The sequence below is a fragment of the Crassostrea angulata genome, chromosome 8 (assembly GCF_025612915.1).
Source record: "Crassostrea angulata isolate pt1a10 chromosome 8, ASM2561291v2, whole genome shotgun sequence".
Taxonomy (NCBI): Eukaryota; Metazoa; Mollusca; class Bivalvia; order Ostreida; family Ostreidae; genus Magallana; species Magallana angulata.
In genome coordinates this window covers 55,798,050-55,820,849 of record NC_069118.1, presented here as the reverse complement: position 1 = coordinate 55,820,849, position 22,800 = coordinate 55,798,050, and the positions used below count along the sequence as shown (strand labels likewise).

Sequence of the window (22,800 nt, the reverse complement as noted above, 5' to 3'; positions counted from 1 at the left end):
TTTATAGCCCCAGGTCAACAATTGTTATGTAATTGAGTAACAGTTGGAAGGGTGATTTTACTACATAAAATAATAAAATCATAATATAATCTATTTTAATTGAGTACCATGCGTATAGATTCCCATAATAATTAATTTTTTTATTTCCTTTCAATGTTTACATTTAATTTTGTTCAAATAATTAATAAATTTTCTATCATTTAAATTGTGTGCTTTATCAAATTCTGATTCCGATTACCTTGAATTCATTAATTTTCCATTGGCTTTTGACAAAAGAGAGACGCCTGACCATCCAATGAAAACAAATACACAGAGTTTGATTGACAGGTTCAGCCAGGTGCAGGTCTGCTTGTACACAGCCGAATGGTCTCAGTAAGAGTTATCGATGTAAATAGATAATAAAAATACATGCTTATCAAAACATGATCGTGCAAGTTAAAGTTGATTTAGGTTTGTTCCAATAGAAATCATGTTTCGCTAACTGTATTTAATATTTTTTATGTCTAGCGAATTTTAATATTGTTTCAGTACTGAAACATCGCATGAAAACGTTAAATATACATGTACTCTGTAACTAGTCGTCTTTTAATACATATACCTTTCTTTTGTTTGTTAAAAATTCGTTCAATTTTGTTAAAGTAATGTAAAACACGCGCGCCATTTTGAAACAATTAACTTGTCAAAGAGTTCCGAATGAAATCTGATGAGCGTTTCAAACAGTTCTCGCACGCTTTGCTCGAAACGATTTACACGCTTTGCCCGAAACGCTAAACGGTTTACATGAAACTCTAAAAGGTTTACACGAAACGTTTCTCGCACGCTTTTTTGGTGTAGTAGTACGTTTTAGGGTCTGTAAATTTTGTCAGCACGCAATTCTAAACTTGCACATAGTCTTCTAAAATTTAGAAATATTTTAATATAGAAGTTATCTTTGAGAAAAGTTTACGTGTTTTGTAGGCGAGTTCAGTTTAAAAAAGAAATACAATTCCTGACATGAATCATGAGTACATACTGTTTAATGTAATGCTTGCTACCCTTTGAAAATTTAACTCGCCATTAAACATGATCTCATTTTTTAAACAATGTTTGAAACGATTACATAAACTCTGCTCGACAAATAGTTTTCCTAAAATATTTTCTTCCTTTCTTTTTTCAAAACACGTTTTATATACAGACTTTCAATTACAACACATTTTTATAACAAAAGCAGAACTGAAAGTATAGTCATTATAATCGTAACATATATTTTCAACTCGCAGCAACAACGGAAGACCTACTCGGGGCTTTGCCACGAGCTCTGCTCTAGTTTAATAATAATATTCGTTCATGCATAATTTGTCCAATGTTCTGCATAACGGACAAACAAAGAAATAATGGAATTCATCTTTAACACTAGTTTTGCAATGTGGGCAAAATCTATTTTCTCTATTTGTGTTATTATATCTACCAGTTTCAATAGCCAGGCGATGTGACGATAATCGTAACTTAGTTATATATTTCAGTAATTTAATGAGAATAGATTTCCTTAACTTATGGGGGCTAGCAGGTGTAAAGGTGTGAAACGCGATTGACAGGCGTATGTTTTCTATTGTATTAATCGGAGTACCATTATAGTTTACAGTCCAGCTAAATGAAGCAAACTTTATTGTTAAACCGTGTTTAATGGTAAAAACAGATCGTCCGAATCCGGAACGCGAAATTCCGGATATATGGGGCAAAATAAAGTATATAACAATATATTTCCAATTAATATCGTCCGTTAACTGAAGCGTCCAGATCTCTGGCGTCCGGACATATGAAGCCCCACTGTACATCGATATTCTAAACATTTGTCGTAATGCTTTAATAGTGATCATGAATATACTTTTTTAGAGCAAATGTGTGAAGAGTACCTGACTATAGTAAGTTTTAAATAGATAATAAAAACTGATCGAATATAATAAGAAGAGATTATATCTAAAAGCGTTGATAAGGGGTTTGGGCTTACTTTAGGGGTTTATATCCCCCTTGATTTTGATCACACACACTTAGAAACACACGCGTTAGGTAGTGGAAGTTTCTTGATATATTTCTAACAAGGGTCGAGGGCTTCCATCATATCTATAGGTGTCCATTGACATTTATCTGTGATTTAGCTCACTAGAACTTTGTCATTTTTTAAATCTTCACAACGATTTTGTGGTGAATAATGGTCCGTTTTCTCCCTTTTCTTTAAAGTGAACATCAAACGAATTACAGGGCAGTGCAGGAAACCTATAGGGCTCTCATGTCCAGGTCTCATTTGGTCTGTACGGATACCATCAGGTGGTTCCGAGGGGTTTATATCTCCCTTGATTTTGATCACACGATCTTTACTGCCTCCGAAGTTGTCAATGCTCCTACAAACTATTGATGCATTTATCATTTTGATATTGACTAAAGTATGCCGATGATAACGTAAAATATATATTCTGTTAGGGGGCTCTCAGTACTTTGACGATTTTCCTTTCTACTGGCGTAATGGCTGCTGTTTTAGAGACTGTTAACTTCAGCATGGTTAATATGCCAAACAATGGAGTATACTTTTCAAAATTTTGATTTTATCAGTAATTCTGGGTGATGCACTTGCATATCTATCAGGTGGGAGAAATCGTCAATGCAAGTATAATTCATGAACAATATCGAGTCTACTCTCTCATCGCCAATAAACAGAAATTTGTTTCATAGTGTCTTGTATTTCGAAATAATTTTAATGTGTTGTCAGTCGTAAAAATGAAATACTTGTAAATGTAACTCGTTAAGATGAAAACCATGCCCCGATACATGTACAATAGGTCAGTATCTTGTTATAACGGATGGTTTTTTTTATTGACTAAGATATACCCCTTCTTTCACATTAAGTTTATTCGAGTATGAATAATAATTTCTGTTACTTTCTGTAAACTGCAGTAAAAATTACAATATTCTATAGACTATTTCACAAATAATAAAAAATTATACTAAAAACTTTAATCCCTAAGGGGGTCATTATTCTACAGGGATCAGTTTTCTTCATGTAGAGTGTGCTCATTTTTATAAACATGAAACTTATTCTTCAGGCAAAAGGGTCATTGTTCTACGTAAAATAAAGACCAGGGGTCATTTTCTGCGTAGAATAATGACCGGGGGTGGTGTGTGTGTGTGTGGGGGGGGGGGGGGGGGGGGTGGATCATTTTTCTGCGTTGAAACATTACCCCCGATCATTATTCTACGGGGTCATTATTCTACTTTACACCGGCCCGCTCCTCCAAGTATTAAGTTTTACTTTTAGTTTTATAAAATACATGTACTTCCTCAATCCTTTATTTTTAAATTGAATATAACCATAATAAAATCTTATATAAACATTCGAGAAATTGAATATAGAAAAAAATCTCTGTTCATCTTGACATTACACGAATATCAGGTTGTTACATACTGCATGTGGGATCATTCAATGTCTCATAAAAGGTTTTTTTATATGTATAAAATATGTTGACAAAATAAGGAATTAGTAATGTAGCAAAAACCACAAACGAAACGATTACAAACGAAAGTATGAGGAAATTTAAAATTATCTATTTTGCAAAATATATTTAATCCGATCAATCAGAACATTGCGCTCATCGGGTCTATACACAGACCCCAGATATGATTAAAAAATCAATTTAATAATCAGGATAATGTGATTTATTTCAGAATTTATGTGATAAGATTAATTTTATTGTGATAATTTTCCATTTGGGTCGCCATTTGGAATTTTATTTGGGATCATTTAGGTCGTAATTTGGGTCCATTTGGGTTCATATTGGGTCCATTTGGGTAAATCGACGCAAACCACAAACGAAACGATTACAAACGAAAGTATGAGGAAATTTAAAATTATCTATTTTGCAAAATATATTTAATCCGATCAATCAGAACATTGCGCTCATCGGGTCTATACAGAGACCCCAGATATGATTAAAAAATCAATTTAATAATCAGGATAATGTGATTTATTTCAGAATTTATGTGATAAGATTAATTTTATTGTGATAATTTTCCATTTGGGTCGCCATTTGGAATTTTATTTGGGATCATTTAGGTCGTAATTTGGGTCCATTTGGGTTCATATTGGGTCCATTTGGGTAAATCGACGCACCGGCTGATTCTATGCTGCAAGTTTGCAAGCAGACGGATTCGAGAGATGCCAGATGCAGAACAAATCTCAGGGAGTGCATTGTCATAAGCATAACAATCTTGTATTTATTTACAAATGTGTATACATTTTAATTAATATTTCTTACGAATCAATATTTACTATAATAATAAGTACTGTAGGCGGCTGGCCGTAGGTTTTTGTGCAAAACGGAAATATTGTACCAAGGCATCCCAGTTTAAATTGAAAGAGGGGGAAACATGCACTTACAATTGTTGTAGGCTTTATATATGACCTGATTTTTTTAACAAGTCACGTGATTTTAAACAGGCACGACCAGACCAGGAAGAGAGCGAGGTGGAATGCCGCCATGTTGAGTTGGAGAGGTTTGTAGACTCGTAGATCTCTATCATATACCTATTATAATTTAATAGTGAAATCGTCAATGTTTTAGAATTAATATTATACATGTGTGTATTTAACATATCTCCAGTTGAATCCTATAAAGATTAATATATTGCATATGAACAGTTCGGCCAGAGACATTTAATATTATGTTATTTATGTTTCTGATGTAGCGCACGTTCTCCGCCGAGCGGGCGGCCTGAACATTGCCGAGTTACAACACATCTAACTTTGATCCGAATGAATGTATTAAGTCCTGATATAGAAAAGTCGTTGAAGAGTTTACTAATTTATTTACATATCTAGGCACAAAATCTACGCATCACATAAGAACAATCCACACAATTCACACAAGAAAATAATCCACACATGTATAAATCCAAATATATTCGTTATCTACTGCTACTCTAATAAACTGCTCTGCTACTACTATACTCTACTCTACCACTTCTACTACTCTGCTCCTAACTGTACACTGTCTATACACTGTCTATACACTGTGAGTGACTGGTCTGTTACTGGTACTTTCACCTACTTATATAGTGAGCAGTGCCTCCTCAGTGTGGGGAGTGAAAAATCTACCTCCTCAGTGTGGGGAGGGAATACATAATATTAAATAATTATAACTGTTCGGGCAATTAACTAATTATCACTATAATTGAAAGGTAATTAGGGGTCTGGCATAAAGATAGATAAGACTAACGGTAAATGAGAATTTGATAAGAGATAACACCTTACAATCTGAACATTAATTAGTACTATAAGAATAAATTTGCTACAACTCTCCCCCACTTAAGTTTTGACTCCGATCAAAAATAACTATTCATGTATATCTAAACTAACATATGCAATATGATATGAACCACACGTCACATGACTACACATAATACACAATACCTTCACAGCACATATAATCATAAAAAAAACAAAAACAAAAACAAACATCAAAATGCATAGTTGTGTGCAAACAACACATAGTCATGTTGCTTGTTCAATAAGAAACAGACACACATAATCATGGCAACAATAAACAATCAAACAAAATTAAACATTTGATACTGGTAGGCAATGTAAAATAAAAACAAAACAATGAATGAAATTATGAATACTACCAATGCAATAACAATTAAACATGAAAAAAACATTTTCTGTAAACAATATTCACGTATATGCATTCTTTAAATTCAAAATAATTACAATTTACGCGTACAATATATGACTCCACGTCTGTCTTAATTTTTCAATGTCACAATTTTCACGTCCCGATTTTTAAAGTGTTCAGGAATCTCGCTTAAGACATCGGTGGCGAACTTGAGAACATCGACCTCTTCTGCCGGAATCGTCTCTGAATGTGAAATTTCAGTCTCTCGCACTATTTCTGTTACACCGTCATTATAAGTTATGGTTCTTTTTGTCATCTTAAGAATGACTGTTTCCGTAACAGTCTTTGATGTTGGCGGAATTATCGCAGGATCAATGGGGTTCTCAGATTCTTCGTCTTCAGCGACACTGTCTTCTTCTTCAGCCTCATTGTCGTCAGTTATGGGCTCTGGACTCTCACACTCCAGTATCCTGTCTACTATAGCGTCCATATGTTCCCGGTTTGTGGAAGTTAAAAGTTCTCGTTCCATTTCGGAGTCGATGGACAACCAGTCCTCGTCATCGCTTATTGGTTCATACATGTAGTCAATGGAGTGTTGGGGAGAATTTACCGGCGTTATATCTTCGTAGAGAGAATCCACATAAACAGCTCTTTTGGCGTTTTCAAATTGTTCGTTCGACATTTTCTTCTTTTTGCAGTTTTTTACCTCATTGTCTACAATTTGATCAGAAATTTCGTGACACGTTCGGAAATGTCTCTTTAGATTAAAAATCCGTGAAAAGGGTCTTTGACAATATGAACATTTGATCACTATTTTATCACTATGTTTTTCCTCTATATGTCGCTGTAAATTATCCTTTCTGTTAATGTTTTCTCCACAGAATTCGCATAGCATCACTTCGAATATTTTTCTATAGAATGAAAGTTACAAGAAACGCTTGGGTATTTTGACTGCACGACCCCTGCGTGTCAAGGTGGTGGTAGGCTGCGATACTTTGTCCATCTCCCTTCCAGTCCTTTGAAGTTCCGCTGATTCCGTATGGGGCGTCGCGACAGGCGGGTCGGTTCGGTCGGGAAGTGGTTCACTAGAATCGTCCGGTTCGTCTGAATCAGAATTAACACCTGATAAAGTTTTATTGCCATGGTATCGTTTAAGGTTGTCAGCATGAATAATAACGGGTTTTGAATTCTTCGCGTATTTTATCTGGTATAAAACATCTGAGAGTCTTCTTGTGACGATCCATGGTCCAGTCCATTTCCTAGCCAATTTTTGTTTTGTTCCCTCAACAGTTTTTGGTTGACTACGGCGCACTAAATCTCCGACTTCGTAGGATAGTTCTCGTATATTTTTGTCAAAGTTTCGTTTCTGTCTGTTGGAGTTATTTTTCATTGCTTCTCTCGCTAATTGATGAATTTCTCTGAGGTTGTTTTCTAAGTTGCGCACATACTTTGCGTCACTAAATTCACGATCACTGTCTGTAGTGTCCTTTTCAGTCATTAAATTCAATGGTAAGTTTGCTTCTCTTGCAAATAACATCCTATACGGCGATATACCCGTAGTTTCATGTGGCGTGGTATTATAGGCCAGAACAATACCATCTATATAACGATCCCAGTCCGTTTGATGTGATGATATATATTTGGACAGCATTTCTTTTATGGTTCGGTTCAAACGTTCCACCATTCCATCGGATCGCGGATGATATGGAGTTGTCCGAGTTTTGTTGATCTGGAATATCCGGCACAATCCTTGGAATAAGTGACTCTCAAACTGTCTCCCTTGATCGGAATGAATCTCACTTGGACAGCCATACCGTTTAATCCAGCCCTTAAAAATCACTTCAGCAACTGTTTCAGCTTCTATATTCACTAGCGGAAAAATCTCCATGAATTTTGTAAAGTAATCTGCAACCACTAATAAGTATGAATATCCTTTGTCCGATTTTGGGAAAGGTCCAGTAATATCAATGGCTATTCTCTCAAACGGTTCACCACTGAAATGTTGTTTCATACGGGATCTTTTCGTTCTTGGTGGATTTTTCCTCTCTTCACAAATATCACAAGATAATACATAATCATGTACACTTTGTCGCATTCTCGGCCAATAATAAACCGAACTTCGCACTTTCGCAAGTGTTCTTTTCTCTCCCATATGTCCCGCACAATTGGAATCATGCAGTTGCCATAGAATTACACTTCGTAATTTCCGTGGAACACATATTTTGTAATCCTCCTTTCCGGTTCCCGATTGTATCCAACGAATGCATAAAATTCCACGATCCATAAACAATAATTCCCATCTTGAAAACCAGAATTTACACTCGGAATTTTCACACGATATCACTGATAATGGAGGTTTCTCGCCTTTTTCCTGCCACTTGATAATAATTCGCATTCCGTTATCCTCGATTTGATGTTTTCTAATATTTTGAATATCTAGTGGTTCTGTTGGTTGGCTTCTAGCTTTTGCTCTGGCTGGTCTGTTAGCTTTGCGTCTCGAATTTCTTGATATCGGTGCACATTCAGAGACATTTACACTAAACAGTCTGTCAAATTCCAAAACGTCTTCTTCATCTTCCTTGATATCGCCAAGAGTTTTCCGTAATTCTCTTACATGAGAGAATGTTTTATTATCACTATCAAAAGGTCTGTATTTGCACTGTTTACAAGTCGAGTCACACGGTATTCTAGACATGGCATCTGCATTTCCATGCTGTTTTCCAGAACGATGTTCAATTTTGAACGTATATGGTCCTAGTTGTTCTAGCCATCTTGCCATCTGACCTTCTGGTTCCTTCATCTTATGCAGCCAGACTAATGATCCGTGATCAGTTCGTAATAAGAATTCTCGTCCTAATAAATAATGTTTAAACTGTTTGATAAAGTACACTACTGCAAGCATTTCCTTTCTTGTGACACAGTAGTTTTTCTCAGAGTTAGACAAAACGCGGCTCCCGTAGCAAATAACAACTTCTCTGCCATCTTGCTTTTGCGATAGCACTGCTCCAATGGCCTCATTACTGGCATCGGTATCCAGTATAAATTCGCCCCCAGTTACATCTGGATATCCAAGAATTGGGGCTGATACAAGTCTCTCCTTTAGCAGTTCAAAAGCTTCCGTACATTCAGTAGTCCAGTTCCATGTGTTATTTTTACCAGTGAGAGCATGTAAACTCTTTGCTATTTTAGCAAATCCTTGAATAAATCTTCGATAATACGCTGCTAATCCTAGAAAGCTTCTAAGTTCTGTGACATTACTTGGAATTTTCCATTCCTTCACTAGAGTTATCTTTGACAAATCGGTCTTTATTCCTTCTTGAGAAACTACATGTCCTAGGAAATTCACTTCTCTCTGGAAAAAGTTGCACTTTTTGGCTTTTAATTTCAAATTTGCTGCCTGTAATCGGTCAAGTACTAAGTTCAAGTTTTCTAGATGGGTATCAAAATCATGGCTGTGAACTATGATATCGTCGAGGTATAACACCGATATCCGCCACTGTAATCCGCTCAAAACTTTTTCAATAACACGTTGAAATGTAGCTGGTGCATTGCACAGTCCAAATGGCATCACTGTGTATTGATATAATCCTCCACGGGGGGTAGCAAATGCTGTTTTTTCTTTATCAGCCTTGTGCATGGGAATTTGGTGGTACGCCATATTTAAGTCCAACGACGAGAACCACGCAGATCCTGCTAAGGAATCAAGATCATCTGCTACTCTTGGAATTGGATAGGCATCCTTGATGGTATTTGCGTTCAGCTTCCGGTAGTCTACACATAGTCTCCAGCTCTTATCTTTCTTCTGTACTAAAACAAGGGGAGATGACCACGGGCTTTCAGACTTCTCAATAAGTCCTTGTTCTTCCAGTTTCGTGATCTCATTATCCAACACTTCACGTTTAAAGATCGGAACCCTTCGTACCGCTTCCTTAAAAGGTATTTCTTGTTTTAATTTAATAACATGTTCTCCAACACGCGCCCTCTCAGCTGGTTTACTCGGATCTGCAAAAGCCTCTACACGACTCAGGAGGAATTCTTTGAATTTCTTCGTCTGCTCATCAGTTAAATGTTCACATCCTCCTATGAACACTTGCTCAAGGAAACCTGGCAATTTCCTATTTGTAACATCCACACTAGACACGTCTTCTGTTACGTTGACAGGTGATGAAACACACTCCACTGGTTCAATAAATGCTACGGCCGTATTCTCTTTTACACGTACTTCCTCCTCAAATGGATTAAATACTCGTAGAAATATGCAATTTCCTTTTGCATCCAAATTCACAACCACACGAGCAACTGCTAATCCATGACTAAGTACAAAATTCTGCAAGGGCACCAATATTCCCTCTCCTCCTCCTATTCCTGAGTAACCTCTGGCTTTAATAATTGCTTCATGATGAGGCGGAATTACACAATCCTCTACAGAAAACACATGAGATCCTTGTAGACTGATATCTGATGCACAATTTAGGACACACGAATTGTTATCAAAATTCCACTGGCATCTAAACTTCGTAATAAAATCCAATCCAAGTAAATTTGTTTTAACACCTCCAACGAATACACGAAATATCACACTAAACCCATTGAATGATATCAACATTTTAGCTGTTCCAATAACACGCAAGTTGTTTCCATCTGCAGCTTGAAATCTCTTCTTTGCGAACTCAAGTACTGGTCGTTGTTCTGGAAGAATGCTGTAATAGGCATCTTCTGTTATGAACGTATTGATGGCTCCTGTGTCTAATTTCCATTCTAATGGTGCTCCTTCTATGAACCCTTTTAGCTTCATTCCAGCTTCTCCAGGAATGTGTATAACGTTTCGGCTTTCTCTTGCATTAGAATGATCATTCAGGTCCTCTATAATATCTGTTTGTGTTGCCATAGTTACTGACTGTGAAATTTCACTGTCAATTTCCTTGACATCATGACATTGTAGATTAACAGTACAAGGCCGCTTACTTTCCTCAGCCGACGCATGGCCTACTGCCTCGGCTGTCTTGCGTTTAAAGGCTCCCTTACTTCACGATTATTTTGGTTAGGTGTAGTTTTACAGTCCTTTAGTAAATGTCCGGTAGAGTTGCACCTATAGCATCGTTTGACTGATTGATAATGTCCTCGCTCTGTTTGATTATTTTTGTTGACAGTCCTTGCGTATGTATTATGAATATCATAAACAGGTCTTTCTACTCTTCTATCTCTCATTTTTAAATTTTCCGTCATGCGTATACATTCCTCTTGCATAGCCGCAGTAACAGCATCTTGAAGATTTGCAGGTCTGGTTCGCTTCACAGCTAGACGAAAATCTTCATTGTCGCTGCAGTTATCCATAAATGTTTTAAGACTAGCCTCCTCAACATATTCTCTGTTGTTTGGATGGGCTCTTCGGTATAAATCAGCAATTGACTGGCCAAAATCGCGGAATGATTCTGTCTTCATTTTTCGGCGCATCTTTGCTTCAGCAATGTAGCTTTCTTTCATGACTCTATGACCAAATCTGTTATCCATGTTTTCCACCAATAATTCATAACTCTGTAGCACGTAGTCTGGTAAACCATAGGCAAAGGTTTCTGCTTGACCACGGAATGTTGTAATGAGAAGTCGTCGTTTCATATCCATAGACCATCCATTTAGAGTAGATATGTTTTCAAAATATCGAATAAATTCACTCCATACATCAGTGCTATCTCCTTTAAAAATTCGTTTAATTTGAATATTGAATGACTTAACGCCTTGGTCATTTCTCATTACCAGTTGATCAGTTTCCGGGGCAACACAATTGGTGTGTATTCGCCTATTATCTGCGATATCGTTGACTTCACGATGATCCTTCCACATTTTCCACACAGCACTCATTAAAATCACCAGTAGAACTAAAAGCAATGATATCACTAGAAATTCTTTGGTAAGACAATACAAAAGATGTCCAGGAAAATAATGATAAACAGCAACCAGCAACGTAACACACAGTAAAATGACTGTAATCCAAAATCGCAGAAAAGAACTCCATTTAGATTCCACATTTGGTGAGGGCAGATTGCTATCATACACTGCTGTAGATTCATTGTACTCTGTAGGTATTTGAATAGGTGATGGTGATTCTCTATCAAATTCCGGTAACAGTTTACGTCTTGTAACCGATCCTCGCGTTTTAGGCGTTGTTACTACTCGTGATTCGGGTGTACTGGCAGGAGGTATATTACCAGTTAACTCCATGTCCCTTGGTGAAAACGTGGTGTATTCCCCTCCAAACATTATGTTGAAAATTACTGCACAATGTGTCAATGCAACAAATGCAGTAAATAAATCCAGTGTAAAAATAACTTGAAACAATCAAATAAAATCACTCAAAGTTTCTAGAATTCATCGTAGGCTTTGATTCTGCATCCACAACACGGACATTTATAATATTGACGAACATTTCCATTTTTTTCTGTGAAGACAGTGGCGATTCTCACTTTTCACAAACATTACATAGCAGTTCGGGCATTCTTTCCGTAAGTTAATGTTAACACATCCAATAAACACAAAATTTCCTAATTCATCTACATCGTATAGGTTGACAAAACTCATTTTTGTGGAGGCACTAACGATATTCCATATGACCACAAACTGGACAAACAAATCGGAACACTGAAATCGCACATTTTTCACACTTCAAAATAACTTTGGATTTTGCCTCGGATTTGGAAAATACTTCCTCACATCTGGTACACTTCAAATTGTAATGTTCTAAGTCCACAACGGATTTAAAATATCCAACTCCGTTTTTCTTGATGGAATAATGTTTCACAAATGAGAGTTTGTCCATTATCAATTTCACTATTTCACTGAAATATCCAATACTAGATAATCGTTTCACTTACTAGAACGAACGGTTCGTAAAATCCATGCGGATCCCACCGCTGCCACCAGTTGTAGCGCACGTTCTCCGCCGAGCGGGCGGCCTGAACATTGCCGAGTTACAACACATCTAACTTTGATCCGAATGAATGTATTAAGTCCTGGTATAGAAAAGTCGTTGAAGAGTTTACTAATTTATTTACATATCTAGGCACAAAATCTACGCATCACATAAGAACAATCCACACAATTCACACAAGAAAATAATCCACACATGTATAAATCCAAATATATTCGTTATCTACTGCTACTCTAATAAACTGCTCTGCTACTACTATACTCTACTCTACCACTTCTACTACTCTGCTCCTAACTGTACACTGTCTATACACTGTCTATACACTGTGAGTGACTGGTCTGTTACTGGTACTTTCACCTACTTATATAGTGAGCAGTGCCTCCTCAGTGTGGGGAGTGAAAAATCTACCTCCTCAGTGTGGGGAGGGAATACATAATATTAAATAATTATAACTGTTCGGGCAATTAACTAATTATCACTATAATTGAAAGGTAATTAGGGGTCTGGCATAAAGATAGATAAGACTAACGGTAAATGAGAATTTGATAAGAGATAACACCTTACAATCTGAACATTAATTAGTACTATAAGAATAAATTTGCTACACTGATAACAGGACTCGGCGATTTTATCAATTGGATGTAAATGCTTAGCGAGCTCGCGAAGCTCACTGGTAGGATTTTGCCTGTTTCTCATTTATTTACAACAAATTGATAAAATCGCCGACTCCTGTGCTCAGATGCGGTTGGCCGTAGTTTTTGTGTAAAACGGAAATATATTGTAGGCCTACTGCAGTACTGTACTCAGCTGGTACTATTGTTATCCAATTGGCTATATGCAATAATATACACCCCAAGACATCCCAGTTAAAATTGAAAGAGGGGGAAAGTTCAGATTGTGTTTATGTAGGACATCTAGGCTTTATATGACCTGAATTTTAAACAAGTCACGTGATTTTAAACAGGCACGACCAGACCAGGAAGAGAGCGAGGTGGAATGCTGCCATATTGAGTTGGAGAGGTTTGTAGACTCGTAGATCTCTATAATGTACCTATTTAATGGTGAAATCGTCATTGTATTAGAATTTATATTATACATGTGTGTATTTAACTTTTCTCCAGTTGAATTCTTTAGTATACATACCATAACTGCTATCTTCTTAAAGGTCATATGAAACGATTTTTAACACTATGATTTTCTTTCATGAATATAAAGCTTGGTATAAACAAATGTTAAAATACATGATGTAAGATTTTTTTGCCTTTGCATTACTGAGAAATAACCGTGAAAACTGAGCACCTGAAAAAATTCTTGCCCGCTTATCGTTCTTGATTTTGTGGATTTATGACGTCACAAAGACCCACCGATGTAAACAATGCATTAAAACTAGTGTAATTTTACAGTAGTTTATTGATTAAATTTTAGTAATTTTTGCATATATGAACGTGTCTTTCTTTTCAAATGAGATCATTTGATTTCGTAGTAGCCTACAGATGACTTAGTTTTAATTGGTCGTTAATGAATAAATCTAATATCAGCTTCTCACAAAAGTAAAATCATGATAAAGATCCCGTACTGGAGTGGAAATTTAACGAAAGAAATGCTCAAACATTTACAGCTGATTAATGAATTATCCATATCCTTTTGAAATAGAAACATCCTTTTCTTCTTCGGAACGTATAATGATTGAGCTACATTTAAAGGGAATTAAAAGCATTTAAATTGATTTGATTTATTTTGTCACATAAAAAAGTATATAAGGCAGGCCAATGAAAATGTTTGAGGCATTTTGTACATAGTTTGTATTTAAGAGCTGCTATAAAATGCCGCAAAATTATTCTTAAATTTTATTTCGAAATAATATAAATTTCTGACTTATTGATATATACATGTAGCAATATCTTTAGAAAATACTTTGTGTACACGTGTATTAACGTTTTATTAAATTAGATCGCGGAAATATGGCATTTAAGGATTTAGAAATGTATCGGTAAAATAAATCGGTTGTTTGATAAAAATAATTGTGAACGAATGTGAGATAATCAACAGATTTTATTAAGAACAAGCATCAATAATGATAAAAAACCCCCGAAAGAAAACATTGCGGAAGAAAGGGAGATAAAAGGGATCTGCGAGTAAACACCGCACATACACGTTTTAAAATCAAAACACCGCACATTCAAGTACACGTTTCAAAAACAAAACATTTGAAGAAATTTCTCTTAGACTAAAAATAATTAAATGGTAACATATTTGTGAATTTGAAAGTGAAACAAACAATATAATCGTGAAGCGAATGAGGCACAATGAGGCCTACAAGTTGTTTAGAAAAAAAATCTTAATGAATTGCATGGACGTGCAAATGGGAAAAAACGATCAGAATTATTTTTGAATTTGTCAATTTCATTAAAAAGATCAAAATAAAACATATAAATATGCTTATATTAAAATTATATAATACTTGCATGTGGATCTATGAAGAAAATCATTTATTCTCCCTGCAGTCTCGAAACTGAATATCATTATGTACACGCTATTACATGTAAATAAAAACGCACACGATTTCATTTCTTGAGAGAAAAAATACTGACGTGGTTGATTATTGTATAATTATACAAGTTTTTATATAAAATAGTATTTTTTTCTTTTAAAATGCTGCAAAATGACATGGATATTTGTATTCACAACATAGCTTTATAAGGCGATTGGGTCTTACTGACGTCATAAGCAAGGGAGGTAAGCCGCGTAAGTCAATGTTCCTTTTCCCCGATTAAGTAATTTTGATCGACTGTGGCGCTCACATTTTGCATAAAATATCCAAAAAACAATGTCAGTCTTATTAAATAGGCACTTATGAACTCATTCCTGTATATAACTCAATATGGTCAGGATATCGTTTCATATGACCTTTAGTCTATTAGCACTCTACCAAGTGGCTTTATTTATTACCCTTGTCCCCTAACCGGGCCATGGGCTTAGTTGCTGCCCAAAGATATCCTTGTAGCACATTTGCTTCATTATCTAAGAAATAAAGAATAACGGGATAACTTCCTTGGACAAGTTTGAATACATCTTATGTTTTAAAAAATCTAAGTTTCAATAAATAAATAATTGACGTTATGGATTGCACAGGTCCACATCAATACTGGTGTGAATGCGTACATGACAGGGGACAGTTTAACACAAAACACCCTGTAATATTGAAATACGAGGCGGAGGGAACCCTGATGTTAGGCTTGTTATTTGAGGGGAATAACTAAATTGCTTAACTATTTATTGCATTCAGCCTGTGGTAAAAGAGCTCATGTCCATCTATTGATATATGATAGTACTGATAGCTTTGTTTTACCAGATAAGGATGATTATAAAAATGCGTAAATATGGCCAACATTTTCACTTTCAGGTTCAGAACTTGAAATGTCACTCAAAGGGAAGGTGATTTAACCCCCTCCCCACCTTTAAATTGGTGAATATGTGCATGGGTAGACATTAACCTACAAATCTTCAATATATCAGAGACATGAATAACAGAGATTGGCAACTCGGCCATTAGCGTGTTTTGTTGTTGAAAATGTTACGGGTCCGACCTTACTTTGAGAATTACTTTTTAGTAAACTGAGATGTGATCTTAAACCAAAAGTATATTGTTTTTATGAAAAAAAGGCAAAGGTTTTAGACATTTTTGAAACAAAAAATTGAAAAATAAGATTACCGGTAATATGATTATTGCTAGCGCTCGAGAGCGCTAGCAACTACGTTAGTCTTTTTCCCTGGAATACGCATGCTTGACTCCATAGTAGGGATTCTGCGAATACTGTACTACTGTAGATAAACTGTACCATTTGAATTTCGTTTTATTATTTTCACATTAAGTTTTGTGTTTTAATGTCAGAAAGTAACAGTAGCTTAGGTCTTATAATGCAAAAACTTTGGATATGTTTTCCGAGCTTGCCAGAAAGGCCCAGGAAGATACGATTGCTACAAAATGTACCTATGGTTCTTTGAAATTTTCACCTCGAAATTGAAATTACAGTAGATACATAATGATTAAGGCACAGTCAATGAGCTATGCCATTGCCGATGTGAAGCACACTCTAGATTCACAGTTCTAAATTGAGACCCCACTCCAGCACTATTCCACCACTGTGCCTTCCTTTTAATTAATCGATTCCGAAATATAAACCAATGTTTTAGAAATCTGCTTCTGTGTTTTATGATGGCTACAGCGCTAGCTCACCAATCTTTTTAAAAGATAAGCTTGTATATAAAATATATTGGCCAGTTATAAAACATCGGCGAAATCTTGGACGACGGGTAGCCAACTGCCTCCTTAAATTCCTCTTTTAATTTTGTTTATAAGAGATAGACTCATAAAAATATAATATTTTGGATGTTTTGGTAATAGCTTTTAGCTATACATGTAGAAAGATACACTGATTTAAACTGGGAATACTTTACAATAGGGATAGCGAGATTTCGATCAGTTGCCAATCTCTGTTATTTATGTCTCTGAATATATATGGTAGTTTATGGCAGTTGGATGGTGCTGGACCTGTGAAAAAAGGGCAATTTTCAGAAAATTTCAAGCAAAAAAAAATCCTCTGCCACCACAGAGAGAATTGTTCAAATATCAACTTCCAAAAATGCTGCCGCAATTTCTGTAAATTTTCTCTGCATTTTTGCAAACAAATGATAAACTACTGATGATCAATGATACCACAGATGATCTGGTGTTACCTTGAAAAATACATTGCTTGTGTTACATAAATCTATGTATTCCTTAAAAAGTCTTAATATTTTTCTGTTTATTTTGACAAGAACTATGATTGATTATTAGATATATCTTCTTCATTATACATGTACAGGGTCTGTGTCATCTAACATACTATTCGGCCAGCCTGGTCCATAATTTCTGGTTGCACACCCTGATTGAATCACCATTGACTGACTGAATGAAGAGACAGGTGATTTAAACTTAAAGGGTAATACAGACTGATAATTTTACACAATATATAGCAAAGATTGGTATTGCTGCATTTTAACACTGTACTTTTTTGCCATTTTTATGTCACCTGAGTCACTCAAGTGATCATTTGCTATTTGTTTTCTTCTGTCGTCGTGTGTTGTGCCTTATGTGAAAGGGGCATAGTCACAATTTGAGCTATTTTTTGTTTCTTTTTTGTTATTTTTATTGCTTATTAAAGTATTTCTAACGTGTAACCAAAATTGTTAATGTCTGCTGTCGATCTTTAAGTGAGATGCAGGCCTTACAATTCTTTGTAACTTTTTGTTTAATACATCAGTCGCAATGTAGGAAAACATCAGTTACCATGAATAAGAACTTTGTCCATCTGCTTGTTAACTATGCACTTCAGCAAACAACTTCTACTGTTTATCAATCATCATTATGTTTTAATTGTGATACTGTCTATCCAAAAACCCAAATGTAAACATCAATATTGCATGAGGTTTGTTTACATTGCAAAGAACTGAAAGCTGCGTTTCTCAATTGAAACTTCACAACTTACATTCAGATTTTGATTGACCATTAAACATTAGCTTGATGAAGCAACATGTCCATTAAAAATGGTCAAAGAAATTTATCTCTTATCTTGACCATGCCCATTTGGCATTTGAGCATTTTCAGTTCTTTTAATCTCTGGAAACCACAAGGATTATCTTCATCATTCTTAATGTGAAACATCTGTAGGAAGATTATGATATAGATTCATGTCTCCCAACTCCAAGACTTTTTTCTCACCTCAGCTGTAAGCTCGAGTGAGCTATTTTGATCACTTTTTCTGGCATTCGTCTGTCTGTAAACGTATTACGTTTTTGATTTCTCTCCAGAATCAGTGGGTTGATACCAACCAAAGATTGCACAAAGCATATTAGGTTAAGAGGATTCAAGTTTTTTATGAAAAATAGGGTTAATCGTCCAAAACTTCGGGTAATTTTTTGAATGCCGTAAATTACAATTTTTTAACACAAATAGATTTGCAACTCTAAAGTTGTCCATCGAAATACATAAATTTTCAGACCAGGAGCTACAGACCTTTAGCTAGAATACAAAGAGAAAATATTTTAAAATCTTAATAATAAAATAAATAGTGCCTGTAAGGGAGGGTAACAGTTGAAATTGATACCCCTTGAAAACCATTGTCAACCTCCACTACATAATGCATTGTTATTATGCCCATAATGTCCTCGTCTTCAATTGTGTGAATTTCACTGCATATGTGACAGGGGTTGAAGCATTTTATTTTGGGGTGGGGTGACAAAGAGGCCATTTAGTGAACATGTATTTTAGGTAATTTGATTCTGTTGGGTAACCTATGGCCGTTGGACATGTGTTGTCAATTAAAAAGGTTACCGGTACATTTTTAACTCTGTCTTCTCGTGCATTGAATGTTGTAGCTATAAACTTAAGCATGTTGTGTGCATTACATATGAAACTGTGATTATTATTAAAAATATGACCCTGAAGCTAGGGTATAAATAATCCGAGAATTTTCTTGGTCCCCCTTTTTTTTCAATGAATTGATTTTTGCAAACAGCAAAGAATTAAAGTAAGTGTATCGGTCAGAGGAGCCTCGGATTCAGCTTTAGACTCTGAAATGCAAACATGGGACTCCCTGACGGGTCCATCTAAGAGCTATGGTACTCAGGTACTAAGGCCTGTTGGCATTATTTGTTTGTCATTGCCCTGACAATGTTGTCGAGTTTTACTTGACGTTGGTTTGCACATGATCAAATATACTGAAAATCGTTGTGGACTTATTAACATTATTTGATAATGTGTGTGTCAAATTTTTGTCATATCTGATTCTCAATGAAGTTTTTAAGTCAACTTTGTATTTATTTCTTAAATGAATCCTGCTTTTGAACAATATATTTGCCAAAAGTTATCAGTTCATTTTTCTTTGTTATGGATATGAAATTATTTTGTTGCGATTCTGAGAATGTTACACAGAATTTGATTGGACTCGGGTGACTATTAACTAAAGTATTCATCTTGCATACCACTTAGATCCCATGATGAGACATTTAATTAATTATCTTTGAATTTTTTTTTCAGATCATAGATCAAAGAATCTGAGCATGGATCCCTCTCGTAATTGGGCCCAGGATGTGTTACGGTGTCGTCTCTGTGAGACCCCGGGCCCCCCTATGTACTGTGACATTTGTCACATACATCTGTGTAAAGCCTGTGTGGGGGAACATCTCTCTGATTTATCCAAGGAACACAAAGTGCTGCCATTTGAAAAGAGAGGATCTACTCCTAAATGTTCAAAACATTCCACAAAACTATGTGAACTTTACTGTGAACAATGTGACATTCCTATTTGTGCAACATGTGCTTCCTCTAAAGAACACTATAGTCACAAGTTTATTGAAATATCTAAAAACATTGACAGCAAGAAAGAATTAATTCAAAAAGATTTACAAGAACTAGAGAAATCCATTTATCCCAAATACCAAGAAATTGCATCCATTATCCCAGTCCAAAAATCTGCTCTGAATGAAAACTCCCAGAAATTAACAACAGAAATCGACAAACATGGAGAAGACTTGCACAGAGAAATAAACACCATTATCAGAAACATGAAATCTAACATGGAGGAAACGGACACCAAACACCTGGCTGTCTTAGACAAACAGGAAGATGAAATTAAACACACCATTTCTGAAATCACACAGACCATTACTGAACTAAAGACGTTACTGGACTCCAATGATGTCAGTCGTGTCTCTGCCTACAAATCCAGGAATGATGAATTCAGAAGATTGCCTCCTAAACTCACAGTGTCCTTACCAAGTTTTACCCCTCAGAAGATCAACAAAGAACAGCTTTATCAACAGTTTGGTTCTCTGTCAGCGTCATCTATCAAAACAGAAGAACATGGCTACACCATGGAATCTCCCGGTGCTGAGTCCTCTCCCCCGGACAGACCGCTCATTGATGTACCACGGATCATCACACAGATAGACACCAAGTATAGAGAATTACACAGTGTGTCCTGTCTGAGTGATGAGGAGATGTGGACGCGTGGTTATGATGACAACATCATGAGACTCTACAACCTCCGTGGGGAACTAGTGAAGTCAGTCCAAACCAAGTCAGGGAACGGTCCATGGGACATAGCAGTGACAAGGAGTGGGGATCTAGTTTATACTGATAACAATGATAGAACTGTGAACATAGTCAAGAATACACAGATACAGACAGTGATTGAACTACAGGGGTGGATACCTCTCGGTGTCTGTAGTACCTCCTCTGGTGACCTCCTGGTTGTCATGAACAGTGATGATAAACAAACAAAAGTTGTGTGTTACTCTGGCTCCACAGAGAAACAAAGTATTCAGTACGACGACAAAGGACAACGTCTCTATTCATCTTATGGCACTAAATACATCAGTGAGAACAGGAACCTAGATATCTGTGTGTCGGACTATAGAGCCCGTGCAGTAGTGGTGGTCAATCAGGCCGGGAAACTCCGGTTTACCTACACTGGTCGTCCCTCTACTACCAAGGGATCATTCCATCCATACGGCATCACAACAGACAGCCAGGGTCGAATCCTGACAGCAAACGGTAACAACCACCGTATCCACATCCTGGATCAGGACGGACAGTTCCTCCGCTACATTGTCAACTGTCATTTACAGTCTCCACACGGTTTATGTGTGGACACCAGAGACAACCTCTTTGTGACTGAGTGTTACACAGGTACAGTGAAGAAAATACAATATTACATGTAAACAAACTGTGTATAATTATCTATCAAATCAATGTAGGTAGATAAACTGTTACGTGTAGACTATGTAAACAGACTGTGTACATATATTACATATAGATAACGTGTTCATCTTTATTATAATATGTCAGAAAACTCTGTTTATATACCACAACATATATATGTGTGTGTGTGCATAAAATTATAATGTGTATAACATTATGTGACAACAAATTAATTAACTGTGTTTAGATCTATTTTATCATATTGACTTTACTAAAATGATTCCTGTATGCAGAATATTACATGTACATGTGTCAAATTATTGTACATAAACAAATCACTGAAAACAAACTTGATTTATACATGGATTTTATTTGTACAATGAGCTTTGTGCATACATTTTGGTCAAAGATTTGTTTTTATTTTTGAAAATGAAACTTTTAATTTAGAAAATTGATTAATTTGAAAAACAAAGAGAAATGATCAAGTCATATGTAATTTTATCAATGAAATTTTCATTAAACAAATTGATAAATTAATGATTTTGTGTGAGTTATTTCATGAAACTACATATGTTAAGTTTGGTTATTGGCCATCTCTAGATTCAGTGTTTATACACTTGCCGGAAGAAAGGATTTTTTTTTAATGTTGCCAGAGAAGAGTTTCAAATATTCAAACCTTCCTTATTAAACCAAAAATTTTTATGTGAACTTCATATAATTTATTTCATTAAAGTTGATATCAAAATATCTTATAGTTAGCTACTGACCTCAATAGGTCTGAGGAGTGGTGGCGCTTGACGTTACTTATTTTTCTCTATATGAAAAAAAACTTACCTACCTAAAAACTGAATAAGGTTTTATTAATTTTATGAAGAGAAAAATAAGTAACATCAGGTGTCTGTGTTGAAGAGGACAAACCAACATTACCATACGGTTGCCTATTTTGAGGATTGAAATTTGAGAAAATGCAACATTGATAGCTGGAAGTTTAAACATACAAAGCTATTTTGTCTGAACAAATTGATATCCCTCGTAAATTTACAGAAATGGGTCACAATTTACACAACCATGCGCGGAACTTAAAAGGGAGGTGCCCCCCCCCCCGAAAAGCATTTATTTCTTGTTCCGCGCATGACAACTTCAACAATTTAAGTTTTGATGCAAGTTTAATTCCCCTGACCCTCTCCCCCTTTCTTTGATCCGCGCAACAATTTATGTACCTCTTACCCAGTTACGATATAGGTAGTATACGAGTTGTGTCATATAGCTGATACAGAGTTACCTCTCTTTGATCAGAGTTTACAAGATTTCACAGCATCCATCAATATCGCGAAGACACCACAGTAAATATCAACACGTGCGCGGAACTAAAGGGGCGGTTAAAGGGGGGAGGGGTTAGGACCCCTTACTGATAAAAGTGAGAAGAAAAAAGACTATAGCCTAAGGGCATACGTAGAGAGTACGTTGGTTTCCGTCGAAGATTGACC

The 22,800-nt window shown here is 35.9% G+C and overlaps 1 protein-coding gene across 7 annotated transcripts; it reads left to right on the top strand.

Annotated features, from left to right (window-relative positions):
• Positions 1 to 4,221: 4,221 nt before the first annotated feature.
• LOC128158112 (uncharacterized) lies at positions 4,222 to 21,850 on the top strand. 7 transcript variants are annotated; one of them, XM_052820842.1, is made up of 5 exons: positions 4,224 to 4,241; positions 4,469 to 4,524; positions 13,535 to 13,590; positions 17,436 to 17,534; positions 19,649 to 21,850. In XM_052820842.1, the coding sequence occupies exon 5, from the start codon at positions 19,672 to 19,674 to the stop codon at positions 21,331 to 21,333; it is 1,662 nt and encodes a 553-aa protein (XP_052676802.1). In that variant the 5' UTR covers positions 4,224 to 4,241; positions 4,469 to 4,524; positions 13,535 to 13,590; positions 17,436 to 17,534; positions 19,649 to 19,671; the 3' UTR covers positions 21,334 to 21,850. The 7 variants fall into 7 exon arrangements, with proteins under 7 accessions (XP_052676803.1, XP_052676799.1, XP_052676802.1 ...); XM_052820838.1 differs by having other exon boundaries at positions 17,436 to 17,552; XM_052820844.1 differs by lacking the exon at positions 13,535 to 13,590 and adding an exon at positions 15,974 to 16,036 and having other exon boundaries at positions 4,225 to 4,241.
• The last annotated feature ends 950 nt before the right edge of the window (positions 21,851 to 22,800 follow it).

Excerpts from the sequence above, each read along its gene's own strand:
- LOC128158112 (XM_052820843.1), top strand. The coding sequence starts at position 19,672 with ATGGATCCCTCTCGTAATTGGGCCCAGGATGTGTTACGGTGTCGTCTC.